General features: G+C 47.5%; 1 protein-coding gene across 1 annotated transcript; it reads right to left on the reverse strand.

Annotated features, from left to right (window-relative positions):
- Nucleotides 1–1,250: 1,250 nt before the first annotated feature.
- LOC103704276 (receptor-like protein 44) lies at nt 1,251–2,821 on the reverse strand. The gene has a single exon (XM_008787504.4). The coding sequence runs from the start codon at nt 2,478–2,480 to the stop codon at nt 1,527–1,529; it is 954 nt and encodes a 317-aa protein (XP_008785726.2). The 5' UTR covers nt 2,481–2,821; the 3' UTR covers nt 1,251–1,526.
- Between the last annotated feature and the right edge of the window lie 15,223 nt (nt 2,822–18,044).

Here is an 18,044-nt window from a genome sequence, read left to right on the forward strand (position 1 = left end):
GCTGTCAGGTATTTGACTGTACGGTCCCTGGAGCGGAGCTGAGAGCTGCCTGGGCGGGTCTTCGACACGCTCAGCATGTGCTCTCAGCTAGATCTGTCATCTTGGAGGGTGACTCGGCTACGGTCATTAGTTGGATCCAGGAGGGTCTGAGAGCCGGTGCTACCGACCATCCCTTAGTTCGCGATATCGGGTTGATGATGAGGGACGGAGGGGTGGTCCAGGCGAAGCATGTGTTTCGAGAAGCCAATGGGGCTGCGGATTGGGTGGCCACGTATGTGGCCAACCATGCCGGGAGCACCTTATGGACTGGGGACGGGGAGCTGCCTCGGGAGTTCCGGGATGTCCTGTTTTCCGATTTTATTGGGTGTATCCGTACACGTGTTGTATAGATCGCCCGGTTTAGCAAAAAAAAAAAAAAAAAAAAAAAAAAAAAAAAAAAAAAAAAAAAAAAAAAAAAAAGCTGGAATTAGAGGCTCTAGTGGAGACTATATGTTAGAAAAAATAATGCCAGAAGATGAGCCATAGATCCACAAAAACAGCACCTTTTCCTCAGTCCCCAGACACACGTCAGAACGTAGCAGATGTTAGGATGGCAACCCTCAAACATGCCATAAAAGCCAAGCGCAAAAAAAGATGGATTTGTTAATTAGCTAGACCGAGGGCATAATTATGGAACCTTAACTTTGGTTTATTAAACAAATAAGTGCCCACGGATCAGCTCAGATCCACAGTAGCTGCAGCTTCCCGGCTCCCAAAGACAAAACAAGAACACTGAAGAAGGACCAGAGTCTCGTGCCTTCCCCAGTCCCTATCCCATCGAGCTACATTCTAACTCCCCAGCATCCAAGACCCAGGCAACCTGGGCTCTCCGAGGTCCCAAACTTCCATACTTAAAACAAGTAGTGGAACCCAGAAAAGAAAAGGAAAATAGCGTGTCATTGGCTAGACACTAATCCCGCCGCATTAGTAAAAGAATCGAAGACAGAAATGAAGGAAATGTGAAAGAGGAGAGTGTAATTAATTTAGAATCTAAGCAACTGAATCCCATCAAACATTCTCAATCTCTCCAATCTCCAACCTTTGCTCTCCAAAGTCCCAAACTCCCACACTCCAAGGAAAATAATCCAGAAAAAGAGCATCTTTGAGCTAAACAACAACGTTCCTTTAGTAACAAAATCCTGCTACAACTAAACTTAATAAGAAGACAGACATAAAGGATGAAGAAAAATAAAAGAGAGAGAGAGAGAGAGAGAGAGAGAGAGCTCTTAAATTAAAATTCAACAAACTCAATAAGTTTTGTCAGCTGGGGTATACATATGGATCTATCAGAGCTTAATTTTTTTTCCAAAAAATTACAAATGGTTAACTCAACCCAAAAAAAGAAAAGGAAAAAAAAAAGTAAGAAGAGGAACAACAGTCCACGAAGAAACAGGGGAGGTCCCAAGATCCGATTTTTACGGCGGGTGGAGCGAGAAATGGGGGAGCGAAGGAAGCAGAAGAAGAGATTACTAGTAAATAAAATGGAATCAGTAGTCGGGCATGAGGTGGGAGATCTTGCCCTCCTCGCCGGGCGTCGTCGCTTGCTGCTCGGTGACGCGGAGCCAGATGCAGACGGCGGTGAAGCTGAGGACGAGGCTGAGCAGCCCGCTCCCGAGCCCGATCCCGACGATGGCCAGCACAGAGAGCCCCTTCCCCCTCGCCGGCGGCAGCGGGTAGCCGTACAGGTCCTTGTTCCCAATAAAGGAGCTGACATTGAAGCGAGGGAGCCCCCCGGAGCGGTTGGCGAGGAGAACGGGGATGGGGCCGGAGAGCTGGTTGTAGGAGACGTCGAAGGTGGAGAGGCGGACGAGGAGGCCGAGCTGGTCGGGGATGGGGCCGGAGAGGGCGTTGCCGTGGAGGTCGATGACGTTGAGGTAGGCGCAGAGGGCGAGCTGCGGCGGGATGGGGCCGGAGAGGCGGTTGGCGGAGAGGTTGAGGACGGCGAGGTTGAGGAGGGAGGAGAGTTCCGGAGGAATGGGCCCGGTGAGGGCGTTGGAAGAGAGGTCCAGGGATTGGAGGTTGGTGCAGTTGGCGAGGAAGGGGGAGAGGGTGCCGGAGAGGGAGAGGTTCGCCAGAGAGAGCTTGTAGACGCGGCCGTTGTTGCAGGTGGCGCCGCCCAGGTAGGAGGTGAAGCCGTTACAAGGGGCGGCGTAGGTGGTCTTGGTCCAGTTCCGCAGGCTGTGCGTCGGGTCCGACAGCGACTGCCGGAGGTTCGTCAGGCACCGCTCGTCGTCCGGGTCGCCGACGGCCGCCAGAGGGAACCCCATAAGTGTTATTATTAGGAGTAGAAAGAAGAGGAACGGGGCCGTCGCCGCTGTCTCCCGGTGCGGCCGAGGCGATGGTGATGCTAACTCGTGGCGGCAGTGGTTGGAAGAGGATGACGAGGAGGAGGAGGCAGAGAGGAGCAGAGATAGGTTCGCCAGCAGCGGCGGCGGCGCCATGGAAAGGAGGAAGAGAGAAGAAAGTGGGGGAAATGGGGGAGTAAAGGAGCTACCTTTAGGACTCTCTCTGTGCCAAGTTCCTTGCGGAAAGTGGAGATCTTTGCTGGGATGAGACTTCGTTACTTACGGTGAGGTTACCCCTGCGACTTGGTTCTCCTGAGGAACAATCTACCATCCTCCTATGGTTCCTTTATTTTCTTTATAATTAGTACTTAGGGTTCGGATACTATCGGGTTTGGAGCGAATGTCCACCCGAATCCGGTTTATGAATTGGGTTTGGATTTTGAAAGTCAAGTTTTCGGATGCTAAGGTAGGTAGTTGGCAAGGGCTGAGCACAGCAAATTTGGAAACACTAGATTGCATGCAATTAGGTGGCAATGCTTTTATATAATTCATCGGTCTAGTTGTTTTCAATCTAATATCCTGTTTGTTTGCAGAATAAGTGAAAGATATCTCTTTACTTCCCCTATTTTTGGGGCTAGTGGAATGGTATTCTTCCCCACTTAATGATGTCCAAGGAGATACCCTTCCCATTTACATCATAAAATAATTCCGATCTCTCTCGAGCTAAGATAAGTTTATTGTGTGGGTTATTCTTACATCATAACAATTTTATTCCATCCAATCCAATTACCCCCCACCCCCCCCCCCCCCCCCCCCCCCCCCCCTTCTCTCTCTCTCTCTCTCTCTCTCTCTCTCTCTCTCTCTCTCTCTCTCTCTTCTATTCTTCCTTCCCTATCCACTCTCTAAATACACAAAAAAATTAGAGACAATCTAGTTCTTGCGAGAAAATTTAAATCATCATAAAATCCAACATTATTAAATTTTATTTCTTGGTTTTATCCTCTGTACTTAACCCTCTAGCCAAGCATTAAAAGGCTCATATATCCATCCTTTCGGATAACTTTTTCTTATTCACTCCAAATTTACTTTGCACCCAGCATTTAGCTGCCAATGAGTTTTACTAAACAAATATCTATGAAACATGATTCTCTCTAAAACAAGTTTCCATGTTTTATGAAAAACAAAGGAAGATCTCTCTCTTTTTATAAAACTCATCTTTTAAGTCTAGTAACTTGTCAATTCGAGTAAAATAGATTGTATTAAAAATAACCAAACAACTATGTTTGTAATATTCATTTTTAGATTTTGATTACATGTTTTCCTAAAACTTGTCAATTAAATAGTCCCCATCTGGTAGAGGGCACAACATAGGGAGTTACCCTGTACTAACATGTAGAACTCTTAAGATTCATTGAGCTGACATCAAGAACCAATGTTGAATTGATTGGAGAAAACTATATAGCTCATAACTATATTTCACCTTGGTAACTAAAAATTAGTACTGAAGATTTAACAATATACATTCTTACATATTTGGAAATGGTATTGTTAGCAAACACATTTATGCATGCGTCACAATTCCCTTAACTTAATGAAATCTAGGCGAGTCTTCCGTCCCTACTTTTTTTCCTCCAAAAAATAAGAAAAAAGATGCATAAAAATCTCAGTGCACATTCACCTTTCGCTTGCATGGAAAAGCCTGTATCATAACCCAAACTATTTTTAGCGAATAACCGATATAAGACTAAACACACGCTATCATAACTCCGTTCAAGCTCGTGGTCAGCCTCAAAGAACCCAGGCTACTTTGTCTTCTAATCCACATAGGATATGGTTCGAGTTCATTCTGATACCACTTAATGTAACTTAGGACCAAATTCAAAAAAAATAGTCGAAAGATATTTTTAGATTCCTTAATTTTCTATAAATATTTAATTTTTTTAATGAATAATTAATATGAAACTAAATACATCCGTTGGAGCACTAGTCTGCATGATGAGGGTGAGATAGCATCTTGTGCATGGCTTGTGATGGGTCACCGGCACGGAGCCGCACCACCCATGTCCGGCTCGGGAAAATACTTGGACCGTGCGTTCGAACCACAGGCAGGCTGCACGGGATGCGACCCCGCCACTTTCAGATGGCCGTACCCAAGGCTGCCTGAAAGCTGCGTCTCCGTAGTCCACAACCGTCTGATCCATCACTTTCATCCGTCCATTGTTGGGCAGCACTACCGATTTCAATGACCTAATCGTTGTTTCGTGCCAACACACGACGGCAATTTGGAAGTGGAGGGCGTCCTAATTCTCCATCCGGGTTTGGCGTCCAAAGAACCTTGTACAAAGTGCATCACCGCCCCATTATACAAATAGCCAACCAAAGTGTAACTTTTCCAAAAAGGTTACAATCCGCTGCGATTGCCACCAATAATACTTTTAAATTCTAAAATAGCGAATAGAAAAAATCAAAACAACTGCATATAAGGTATGAGAATTCATGCGGATGTATGTTTAATTACATATTGATTATTCGATAGATAAATTTTGAGTATTTATACAGGATCAAAGGACCCAAATAATACCTTCCAGTTAGCTTTTTGGATAAGATCATGGGTTGCTATAAATGATATCAGAGTGGATCCGGCTTATAACTTATGTGGATTGGAAAACACTACAGCAGGAATCCATTGGGGCCGACTATGGACCGATCGTGGTGTTTGTGATTAGATTTAAATGGATTTGAACCCTTAGTCTGACGATGATGTCAAGGTTTGAACGTGAAAAGTATGTGACGACCCGTGTGGGCCAAAAAGAAAATTGTAAAAGTGGCTTACAAATATGAAGAAGAGGAAAAAATCAAACATTTGTAGAACAACTCTCAAAAAGGATGGTGGCTGCCCTCTTCTTTTATGTGTGTAAAAGAGTCAGATGAGATTTGAAACATTTTCAACAAAGATGGTTCAGGTGACCTAACTAAAGCTTCACTGGTGTCACTCTCTCTCTCTCTCCCTCCCCGTGTCATAGAGATGCATTTCTTTCAGAAGTTTTCAACTTTGGTGGCTCACAAGCTACAAATGTTTGCCATCAAAAGCTGGGTCTGGATCCTCTTCAGTTCTCAGCCGAATTGGAGCCTTCCAATTTCCATGCTTGTACTACAGAATAGATACATAAACAATTACTTACAGGATCAAACTGAAACTCTTTGGCTCATCTAAAACTACAGAGAATTCGAACAGCCAAAAGCCATCTTAGAGCATGGTGGTTGAAGTTTTAAGAGACTGCCATTTTAACTGTAATGTCCGGGCCCACAACCTACTAGGCCCAATAGAAAAATAGGCCCAGTTAAGGGTTGGGCCCAAATTTTACTGTAGCCAGTATAATGATTATTATAAAAAAAAAAAAAAAAATCATACTGTAGCCAGTACGAAGGGATAAGACCGACAGGGAAGGGTGACCCCCACCCCTGCTGGCAGTCATGCCGGCGCACCGGAGACAGAGGGGGCGGCGGCCATTCCCGGAGAGGGGAGGCATGGAGCGGATGGGACCTCTCAGAGAGGGGGGTCTCATCTTCTAAACCACTATTTAAGTCCCTGCCGGCAACCCTAAGTCGGAGGCCCCCAAGAACACTGAAAGAGAGAGAGCCGAAGCCCTGGAGCCTAAGGCGGAAGAGCCCTGAAGCTCCAAGAGGAAGGAGGGACTACGAGGGGGAGGAACGGCCCAACGGTAACCAGCAAAAATCCAGGTAAGTGGCCCTTAGGTTAAATAATAAAGTTTTAGGGAGTGGAGATACCCCTCTGTAGGGTATTCTCCCCTCTGTTTCACTGATGAAACAGAGGGGAGGAGACTGGCACAGAGAGAGAGAAGGAGACCGGCACGGGAGAGAAGAACAGGAGGAGGGCCGTGGGCCGGACCCACAGGCTGCGGGCCGGACCAACAGGCCGCGGGCCGGCCTGAGAACGGCCCAAGCCGAGCCCACGCCACCCGGGCCGAGCCCAGCCGGACTCGGCCTGCGGGTGACAGGCCCCGGCCGTGGCTGCCCTAGGGCTGAGGGGCAGCCAAGGGCCGCCGGGTCTGCCGTGCCGGCGACCAACGCGGCCTCAAGGCCGCCAGCCTCAGCCGAGCCCCAGCCGAGCCCCACCTCTCCGCCGGCCGAGAGGTGGTGGCGAGACTCCCACAAAAAAAAAAAAAAAAAAAAAAAAAGAAGAAGAAAACGGAAGAGGAAGAAGAACAAAGTAAAGAAAAAAAAAAAAAAAAGAGAGGGGGCACTTACCGCGGACCACGGCCTTACCTCGCCGTGGTCGGAGCCGGAGAAGTTCTCCCGGAGGAGATCGGCCTCGATCCCACCTCCCGGCTCTTCTCCTCTCCTCCGGCATCACTTCGAAGGAGAGGGAAAGGGCCGGCCTCCCACCGTCGCCGCCCCGAAGGGGAAGCACCACTCCGGGCTGGTAGATCTGGCCGGGGAGGGTTCGGTGAAGGTCGGAAGGAGGAGGAGGCGGCAGATCCGGCCGGAGGAGAAGAAGAAGGCCACAGATCTGGCCGGAGGAGAAGAAGGGGAGCCGGAGAAGAGGGCCGGAAGCATGGGCTTCGGTAGAGACAAAGAAGAGAAGAGGGAAAGAGAGGGAGTGACCGAGAGGGGGAAGGCCACAGATCTGGCCGGAGGAGAAGAAGGGGAGCCGGAGGGCCGGCCGGAGGTATGGTTTCGGTGGAGACGACGGAGAGAAAAGAGAGAGAGAGAGAGAGAGAGAGAGAGAGAGAGCGGCCGGATGAGGGAGAGGGGGTCGGGAAGGTGAAGAGGCGGAAGCCTCTGGAAGGGGGGAGAAAGAACCCGATAACGGGTTCGCGGGTCGGATCCGAATCCGAACCCGCAACCCGTTAAGCCCAAAGAAAAAGAAAAAGAAAAAGAAAAAGAAAAAGAAAAAGAAAAAGAAAAAAAAAAAAAAAAGGGAAAGGGTTTAGCCAAATTTGACTAAACCCGAGCCCAATCAAATTGGGCTAAGTCTGGACAAGCCAGACTATAAATTAAACCAAAATTAAAGCCCAATTTAAGCCAATGTAATTAATTTGGGGGCCAAATTGATCCCGGATTGACCCTGACTCAGGCCCAAACGGGTCACAGTGACCCTAAACCCGAAATTAAACCCAATTAAGCTGGGAATTAAGCTTAGTGGCCAATCGGAAGGCCAATTAAGACTTATGAGCCCAGCCAAGACCCCAATACAGAGGAATTAGGCTTGGGCTAAATTTCAGATAGAAAAGGAAATAATATATTGTTATTATGACATGATTGTAGGTGACTTAGGACACGTCACCAGGACGCAGGAGACCTAGGAGAAAGGCGAATCACTGTAAGTAACCTGTTCTAATCCTATTATAGATCATGTCATGTTATTAATGTTTTCCTAAGCATTTATTTTAAGTACATATGTTTCATGCATGATATGTTACAATGCATAAGTAACTTGCATGATCCCAGAAGCTATGGCTATGTATGCAACCTGATGATATTGATATTTTAATCATGCATGTAAGTTTATAAAGTCTTAGCTAGCCCCAGAGGCACTATAATGGGCTCAAAGATGCTACTGAGAATGACTGAGCCGCCAGTGGCTGAATAGTAACTGAGCTGCCCCGCCAGTGGCTGAATAGTAACTGAGCCTGCCCCGCCAGTGGCTGAATTGGAATTGGGCCTGCCCCGCCAGTGGCTGAATAGTAACTGAGCTGCCCCGCCAGTGGCTGAATAGTAACTGAGCTGGCCCCGCCAGTGGTCGAGTCTGACTTCGCAGTAGCATCCGAGAGAAAAAGGACCACGGCATGCTGGGGGCACGGTTTCATATGCATATTTTATGAAAAATTTTGTGATTTGCACTACTGCTTTGTTTAAATTGCATACTTATTATGCCAGGATGATTTTTAGATAAACATGCATGTCAGCTTCTCAAAACCCTGATTTACATGTTTAGTCTACTGGTTGATCCGGTAGGATTATGCAGGATTACTTACTGAGCCGTGTAGCTCACATCTGTTTATGTTTCGTTTTCTTTCAGATCCTCACCAGTGATCGCCATCAGACATGTTTTTATTTTGTTACAGAGCTTCGTATTTTTGGAGAAGCTTATATACTTCTGTACATACGAATAGCCTAGAAGTTCTGTATTTTTGGTTTCAAACTTGAAGGTTGTACTGCAAAACTTTTAATATATATATATATAAGTTTGAATCCTTTTGGCTACCTGTTACCCCTGTATGAGGCTGCGTGCTACTGTAGGCGATAGTCGGCAATAGCACGGCCGTGTCACGGATCCGGGTCCGGGGCGTGACATCTAGTGGTATCAGAGCCTTAGGTTAAACAATAGAATAACCATAAAATGCCTAAGGAAAAGGGTAGTTAAGAATGTCACCGTTATAGAAAATGTTATAATATGCTAGTTATCATAACCTCACTTTAAAAAAATTTTGACTGCTAGGTGATCATTAGGAAGATATGGATGACGACCGGAGACCACCCTCCCCGGAGCCCAGCGAGCGGTCAGTTTCCCCGGATACTCCACGGTCTGCAGCAGGTCAGGCAGGCCTAGCCGGAGTGTATCAGCTTATGGCGCAAGTGCTGCAACAGCAGCAGATGATGCAGTTGGCCGCTATGCCATCAGCAGACTCCTGCTATGAGAGGTTCCGCCGACTGAACCCCCCGACCTTTGAGGGTGGGTCTGACCCTATGGCGGCTGAAACATGGATCCGGGAGATAGAAAAGATGTTCCGAGCCCTCCACTTTCCTGATGAGGTGACAGTCCGGCTGGCGACCTCTATGCTGACAGGAAACGCCGAATACTGGTGGACGGCCATGGAGACGGCTTATGCCGTTGACAGACTCACCTGGAGGGACTTTAAGGGGATGTTTTACAATCAATACTTTCCGGACTCAGTGCACCTGGCGAAGCAGAATGAGTTTTTGACACTAACCCAGACTGACCAGATGTCCGTTCTGGAGTACGCCAATAAATTTAACGAACTGGGACGATTTTGCCCCCAGTTCATGGAGGATGAGAGAAGTAAGGTGAACCGGTTTGAGCAGGGATTGAGGTACGGAATTCGGTCCCGAATATCCTCCCATTTATTCTCAAGCTACAAAGATGTACTGGACCGAGCCTTGAAGGTTGAGGCTGACCTGATACGGTCCGGGAGAGAGAGGGAGGACCTGAAGAGGACCCGGTCATCAGGAGCACCGAGTAGTGGGGCTGGAGGCAGCAAGGGGGCTGTGCCCAAGAAGAGACAGAGCAGAGGCTGCCCCACCTGTGGCGGAAACCACAGGGGTACCTGCATGAAGAAGACCGGAGCTTGTTATTCTTGCGGGCAGACAGGACACATCGCCCGCAACTGCCCTAGCCGAAAGAAGGACGAGCCCCGACATACTGCACCAGAGGACCAGAGATCGAGGGGTAACCCTCGGGTTTTCGCACTGACTCGACAGGATGCCAGTGCTAGCGATCAAGTGGTGACAGGTACACTTCTGGTCAACTTGATTCCTGCCCTCATTCTATTTGATTCTGGTTCTACGCATTCTTTCGTGTCGGTTAGCTTTTCCAGACAATTACATAGCACATCTGAGAAATTAGTGGAACCATGGCATGTTGCTACACCCCTTCAGAAAACCGCAATTGTTGACATTAAATATAAAGATTGCATAATTCAGATAGGGGAAAAAGAATTAGAGACAAATCTTTTACAGCTTGACATGCAAGACTTTGATATTATCTTGGGCATGGACTGGATGTCACAGTATCACGCCCACATTGATTGTTACCACAAGAGGGTGGTATTTCGGATACCTGGGGAGCAAGAATTTTTCTTTCAGGGCGATATACCCCTTCAAGATGCTCCTACACTACACTTTATTTCTGCCTTGAAAGCTGGAAAGGCTGTGAGAAAAGGGTGTATGGCCTATCTGGCCTGTGTAATGGATACCCAGAAAGAGACCAAACTGGAAGATATTCCAGTAGTCAGAAAATATCCGGATGTCTTCCCGGAGGAATTACCAGGATTACCCCCAGACCGAGAGATCGAATTCACAATCGACCTCGCACCAGGAGAGGGGCCAGTCTCCAAGGCTCCTTACCGGATGGCCCCTGCTGAGTTAAGGGAATTGAAGGTACAACTACAAGAACTCCTGGATAAAAAGTTCATCCAGCCCAGTGCGTCGCCATGGGGAGCTCCTGTCCTATTTGTGAAAAAGAAAGACGGGAGTATGCGACTATGCATCGATTACCGGGAATTGAACAAGATAACCATAAAGAACAAATATCCCCTACCACGGATCGATGACCTGTTTGATCAGCTGCAAGGCGCCCAGGTCTTCTCCAAGATAGATTTGAGGTCAGGCTACCATCAGCTGAAGATCAAATCTGAGGATGTGCCAAAAACTGCATTTCGAACCAGGTATGGGCATTATGAATTTCTGGTTATGCCTTTTGGACTGACCAATGCCCCGGCTGCATTTATGGACTTGATGAACAGAGTCTTTAAACAATATTTGGATCAGTTCGTGATAGTTTTTATCGATGACATTTTGATATACTCAAAGAGTCGGAAGGAACATGAAGACCATCTGGGGGTAGTGCTACAAATCCTTCGAGAGAAGAGACTGTACGCCAAGCTGAACAAATGTGAGTTCTGGCTGGACAGTGTGGCGTTCCTCGGCCATATAATCTCCAAGGAAGGAGTGTCAGTGGACCCCAAGAAGATAGAAGCGGTGGTGGATTGGCCTCGTCCCACCAACGCCAAGGAAATAAGAAGCTTTTTGGGATTAGCCGGGTATTACCGGCGATTTGTGGAAGGGTTCTCCAAAATAGCTACCCCCTTGACCCAGTTGACTAAGAAACGGGCCAAGTTTATCTGGGACGGCAAGTGTGAGAGGAGCTTCCAGGAGCTTAAACAAAGGTTAGTTTCTGCCCCAATTTTGACATTACCGTCCTTAACTGGAGAATTTACCATCTACAGTGATGCTTCCAAGAACGGGCTAGGCTGTGTACTGATGCAAGATGGCAAGGTGGTAGCCTATGCCTCGAGACAGCTGAAACCCTATGAACAGAATTACCCGACACATGACCTAGAGTTGGCCGCAGTAGTGTTCGCCTTGAAACTTTGGAGACATTATTTGTATGGCGAACACTGTGATGTGTACACCGACCACAAGAGCCTGAAGTATATATTCACCCAGAAGGAATTGAATATGAGGCAAAGAAGGTGGTTGGAACTCTTGAAGGATTATGACCTGAGTATTAAATACCACCCAGGAAAGGCCAACGTGGTGGCGGATGCCCTAAGCAGAAAGTCAGTTATAAGCTCCGCCGCTTTACTCACCACTCAACCACAGATTCAGAAGGATCTCGATGAAATGCAGGTTGAGATGGTTACCCAAACTACAAAAATTTTGCTGGCCGCCTTGAGTATACAACCAACCTTGATTGATAGAATAAAGGTTGCCCAGCAGTCTGATGAGCACATTTGTCAGCTCAAGGATGAAGTGGAGAAAGGGTTGCGACCCGAACTCCAAATGCACCCAGATGGCACTCTAAGGTTTGGCCACCGACTGTGTGTACCGGCAAATGTTGACCTAAAAAGGGAAATCATGGAAGAAGCCCACCAATCCCGTTTCTCTATTCATCCAGGCAGTACTAAAATGTACCGGGACCTTCGGGAACATTACTGGTGGAAGGGGATGAAGAGAGAAATAGCTGAGTTTGTGGCCCGATGCTTGACCTGTCAGCTAGTAAAAGCAGAGCACCAGAGGCCAGCAGGGTTGCTGGAACCAATAGAAATTCCTGAATGGAAGTGGGAGCACATCACGATGGACTTTGTTACAGGACTCCCCAAAACGGTGAGAAAGAATGATGCAGTGTGGGTGATTGTTGATCGCCTTACAAAATCAGCTCATTTTCTGCCATTCAGAATTGGTACTCCTTTAGACAAGCTGGCCCAATTATACATCGATGAGATTGTACGCCTGCACGGAGTACCAGTGAGCATCATTTCTGATCGTGACCCCCGATTCGTGTCCAGATTTTGGGAAAGCTTTCAGAAGGCTATGGGTACCGGACTGAGGCTCAGTACAGCATACCACCCCCAGACTGACGGCCAGTCAGAGCGGACAATCCAAACTCTGGAAGACATGCTGAGGGCTTGCACTGTGGACCTAGGTGGAAACTGGGATAGTCACATACCACTGGTGGAATTTGCTTATAACAATAGCTACCATTCCAGTATCCAGATGGCCCCATACGAAGCTCTCTATGGGAGAAGATGCCGATCCCCCTTACACTGGGATGACGTCGGGGAGCGGAAAATGCTAGGACCCGAACTGGTCCAGCACACCAGAGACAAGGTACTACTAATTAAGCAAAGGCTTTAGGCTGCCCAGGATAGACAGAAAAGATGGGCTGACAGAGGAAGAAGGGCCTCGGAATTTTTGGAGGGGAACTTTGTCTTCCTAAAAATTTCACCATCAAAGGGTATTACCCGATTCGGAAGACACGGCAAATTAAGTCCTCGCTACATTGGCCCATTTGAGGTTCTTGCTAGAATAGGCAAAGTTGCCTACAAATTGGCCCTACCTTCAGAGCTATCAGGCGTACACAACGTCTTTCACGTCTCCTTGTTACGGAGGTACGTCCCGGATCCCAGCCATGTGGTACCACATGAACCTCTGCAATTAAATAAAGATTTAACCTATGAGGAGGCTCCCCTGTGCATCATAGACAGAAAAGAGCAAATCCTCCGAAGGCGCACCATTCCCTACGTTAAAGTCCAGTGGACCAACCACACTGAAAGGGAAGCTACCTGGGAATTGGAGGAAGAGATGCGACAACGCTACCCTCAGCTCTTCGAGAACCAAGGTATGTTTAATTTCGAGGACGAAATTTATTTAAGGGGGGAAGAATGTAATGTCCGGGCCCACAACCTACTAGGCCCAATAGAAAAATAGGCCCAGTTAAGGGTTGGGCCCAAATTTTACTGTAGCCAGTATAATGATTATTATAAAAAAAAAAAAAAAAATCATACTGTAGCCAGTACGAAGGGATAAGACCGACAGGGAAGGGTGACCCCCACCCCTGCTGGCAGTCATGCCGGCGCACCGGAGACAGAGGGGGCGGCGGCCATTCCCGGAGAGGGGAGGCATGGAGCGGATGGGACCTCTCAGAGAGGGGGGTCTCATCTTCTAAACCACTATTTAAGTCCCTGCCGGCAACCCTAAGTCGGAGGCCCCCAAGAACACTGAAAGAGAGAGAGCCGAAGCCCTGGAGCCTAAGGCGGAAGAGCCCTGAAGCTCCAAGAGGAAGGAGGGACTACGAGGGGGAGGAACGGCCCAACGGTAACCAGCAAAAATCCAGGTAAGTGGCCCTTAGGTTAAATAATAAAGTTTTAGGGAGTGGAGATACCCCTCTGTAGGGTATTCTCCCCTCTGTTTCACTGATGAAACAGAGGGGAGGAGACTGGCACAGAGAGAGAGAAGGAGACCGGCACGGGAGAGAAGAACAGGAGGAGGGCCGTGGGCCGGACCCACAGGCTGCGGGCCGGACCAACAGGCCGCGGGCCGGCCTGAGAACGGCCCAAGCCGAGCCCACGCCACCCGGGCCGAGCCCAGCCGGACTCGGCCTGCGGGTGACAGGCCCCGGCCGTGGCTGCCCTAGGGCTGAGGGGCAGCCAAGGGCCGCCGGGTCTGCCGTGCCGGCGACCAACGCGGCCTCAAGGCCGCCAGCCTCAGCCGAGCCCCAGCCGAGCCCCACCTCTCCGCCGGCCGAGAGGTGGTGGCGAGACTCCCACAAAAAAAAAAAAAAAAAAAAAAAAAAAAAGAAGAAGAAAACGGAAGAGGAAGAAGAACAAAGTAAAGAAAAAAAAAAAAAAAGAGAGGGGGCACTTACCGCGGACCACGGCCTTACCTCGCCGTGGTCGGAGCCGGAGAAGTTCTCCCGGAGGAGATCGGCCTCGATCCCACCTCCCGGCTCTTCTCCTCTCCTCCGGCATCACTTCGAAGGAGAGGGAAAGGGCCGGCCTCCCACCGTCGCCGCCCCGAAGGGGAAGCACCACTCCGGGCTGGTAGATCTGGCCGGGGAGGGTTCGGTGAAGGTCGGAAGGAGGAGGAGGCGGCAGATCCGGCCGGAGGAGAAGAAGAAGGCCACAGATCTGGCCGGAGGAGAAGAAGGGGAGCCGGAGAAGAGGGCCGGAAGCATGGGCTTCGGTAGAGACAAAGAAGAGAAGAGGGAAAGAGAGGGAGTGACCGAGAGGGGGAAGGCCACAGATCTGGCCGGAGGAGAAGAAGGAGAGCCGGAGGGCCGGCCGGAGGTATGGTTTCGGTGGAGACGACGGAGAGAAAAGAGAGAGAGAGAGAGAGAGAGAGAGCGGCCGGATGAGGGAGAGGGGGTCGGGAAGGTGAAGAGGCGGAAGCCTCTGGAAGGGGGGAGAAAGAACCCGATAACGGGTTCGCGGGTCGGATCCGAATCCGAACCCGCAACCCGTTAAGCCCAAAGAAAAAGAAAAAGAAAAAGAAAAAAAAAAAAAAAAAAAAAAAAAAAAAAAAAAAAAAAAAAAGGGAAAGGGTTTAGCCAAATTTGACTAAACCCGAGCCCAATCAAATTGGGCTAAGTCTGGACAAGCCAGACTATAAATTAAACCAAAATTAAAGCCCAATTTAAGCCAATGTAATTAATTTGGGGGCCAAATTGATCCCGGATTGACCCTGACTCAGGCCCAAACGGGTCACAGTGACCCTAAACCCGAAATTAAACCCAATTAAGCTGGGAATTAAGCTTAGTGGCCAATCGGAAGGCCAATTAAGACTTATGAGCCCAGCCAAGACCCCAATACAGAGGAATTAGGCTTGGGCTAAATTTCAGATAGAAAAGGAAATAATATATTGTTATTATGACATGATTGTAGGTGACTTAGGACACGTCACCAGGACGCAGGAGACCTAGGAGAAAGGCGAATCACTGTAAGTAACCTGTTCTAATCCTATTATAGATCATGTCATGTTATTAATGTTTTCCTAAGCATTTATTTTAAGTACATATGTTTCATGCATGATATGTTACAATGCATAAGTAACTTGCATGATCCCAGAAGCTATGGCTATGTATGCAACCTGATGATATTGATATTTTAATCATGCATGTAAGTTTATAAAGTCTTAGCTAGCCCCAGAGGCACTATAATGGGCTCAAAGATGCTACTGAGAATGACTGAGCCGCCAGTGGCTGAATAGTAACTGAGCTGCCCCGCCAGTGGCTGAATAGTAACTGAGCCTGCCCCGCCAGTGGCTGAATTGGAATTGGGCCTGCCCCGCCAGTGGCTGAATAGTAACTGAGCTGCCCCGCCAGTGGCTGAATAGTAACTGAGCTGGCCCCGCCAGTGGTCGAGTCTGACTTCGCAGTAGCATCCGAGAGAAAAAGGACCACGGCATGCTGGGGGCACGGTTTCATATGCATATTTTATGAAAAATTTTGTGATTTGCACTACTGCTTTGTTTAAATTGCATACTTATTATGCCAGGATGATTTTTAGATAAACATGCATGTCAGCTTCTCAAAACCCTGATTTACATGTTTAGTCTACTGGTTGATCCGGTAGGATTATGCAGGATTACTTACTGAGCCGTGTAGCTCACATCTGTTTATGTTTCGTTTTCTTTCAGATCCTCACCAGTGATCGCCATCAGACATGTTTTTATTTTGTTACAGAGCTTCGTATTTTTGGAGAAGCTTATATACTTCTGTACATACGAATAGCCTAGAAGTTCTGTATTTTTGGTTTCAAACTTGAAGGTTGTACTGCAAAACTTTTAATATATATATATATAAGTTTGAATCCTTTTGGCTACCTGTTACCCCTGTATGAGGCTGCGTGCTACTGTAGGCGATAGTCGGCAATAGCACGGCCGTGTCACGGATCCGGGTCCGGGGCGTGACATTAACTATTTCAATCGCCCACCGTCGTTCGAATAAATCAGAAACTTCATGTTATAAGATAAACGGAAAATAGTTTTAAGAAATGCTAGATTCATATGCTGACACCAACATGAAAATCTCAGTTTAATGAAAGAGGACTGCTCTGCTAGACCACCATAAAACCACCTTGTGGTGTAGCCAAGTAGGTCCCTCCTCACCCTTTCAAAAGATAAAGATACAGTTCACTTCTAAATCTAGAACACAGCACCGTGTCGTGTCCCCGAATATGGCATTAAGGCAAAGCTGATGCCTTGCTTAGGGCCGGAGCTCCGAGAACATGGAAGCTCTCGGTTTGGACTGGACCTCAGTGTGACCGACAATGTCCCACAATACTAGGGATGAACGTTTCTGGAAGTAGATTTTTTTTTTTTTTGGCTAAAACGGATGTATCATACATTATGAATGTGTATGGATACAGCTAGAAAAATTAAAAAATATTAGGTTCCGAAGCGTACCACGTAACCCTCTCTTTTTCACCTAAAAAGTGCCTCCAGAGGGGTTGGCCACATAGGAGGTCATCTAATCCGCTGTCCCGTTGGCTTCTCTATACACATGCTTCACCTATAAGGACATATCACTACAGACCATAGTCTGAATATCCCTAAACAGCGAGTGGTAGTTGCCCATCCCATCTATATTCTGCTGGATCCAGTTAATATCTGTTGTTGAATTATTCTCGAGCAGTACAACTCTAGCTTGTAGCACCCACCAAGTTAGCTCAAGCTAATCTCAGCTCAACTTCTGAAATCAAGATGGGGAAAATTTGACAACCACCAATCATAATTATTTTAGACCCCGAACCTCTAATAATAAAGCTAGCACATTTTCTGCTCACAAAGTTTGCCTTTAAAAACTGAATAAAACAAGCGTACCATATCTCAGATAGACACTGTTGGAAAAGATAGAAACTGGAGGATGGGACGCAAGCTATCGTTTTGGACCCCGCCACCCGGATTTGGGTTCGGATGCCACGTATCGTTTGTATGGATCCGATGCTCACCGTTATCTTCTACAAACATAACGGCCCACAGCGCATCTATGAACACTTGCAGGCGTCTTAAGCTTGCCGGCCATCAGAAACAGACAAATATCCAACCTCTCTCGTTAATAAATATAAATGCAGCACCATTTACGAGTCTCAGATTCTGGCCTAATGGTATGTTTCTCAGCAGGGTCATAGAATGTAGGCCTCTAGGACCTATATATCAAAGTACCACCAAAGGTCTAGGAATTAGGAATTGGTTTATAGGTCAGTATACTGAAGGGCTCTTGCTCAACTCATGGTAAAATTTCTCACAGAACGTAACAATCTCATTTGGTAACTTTGAAATTCACCACAAGCAGAGGATGGTAATAAGGCTGCACATTGGTTGGTTACCATGGCCAAAAAAAATCGCATCTCGTTAAAGTTTCATCATTGCCACCAACAGTTGGTGAATGTAGCTCAGTCATGACCAGCCTCCTCAATAGAAGAGTAAGATACAGGGTGCTGAACAAGTTCTGATTGGTTATTACCTATAATAAAATGGCTTCTTGCCTATGCATTAGAACCACCACACACAAAAAAAAACAAAATTCCAAATGAAATTAAACAGCGAGAGTCCTAAGTAAGGTACTAAATGACAAAAATTGGAGGCGTTGATTCCAAAAGCAGAGGGCTAGTTGCTGGGAAACAGATCACTGAACCGAGAGTTCATCATTGTAGTTAAAAAATAGTGGTATTCACT

This window comes from Phoenix dactylifera, chromosome 15 (assembly GCF_009389715.1).
Source record: "Phoenix dactylifera cultivar Barhee BC4 chromosome 15, palm_55x_up_171113_PBpolish2nd_filt_p, whole genome shotgun sequence".
Classification (NCBI taxonomy): domain Eukaryota; kingdom Viridiplantae; phylum Streptophyta; class Magnoliopsida; order Arecales; family Arecaceae; genus Phoenix; species Phoenix dactylifera.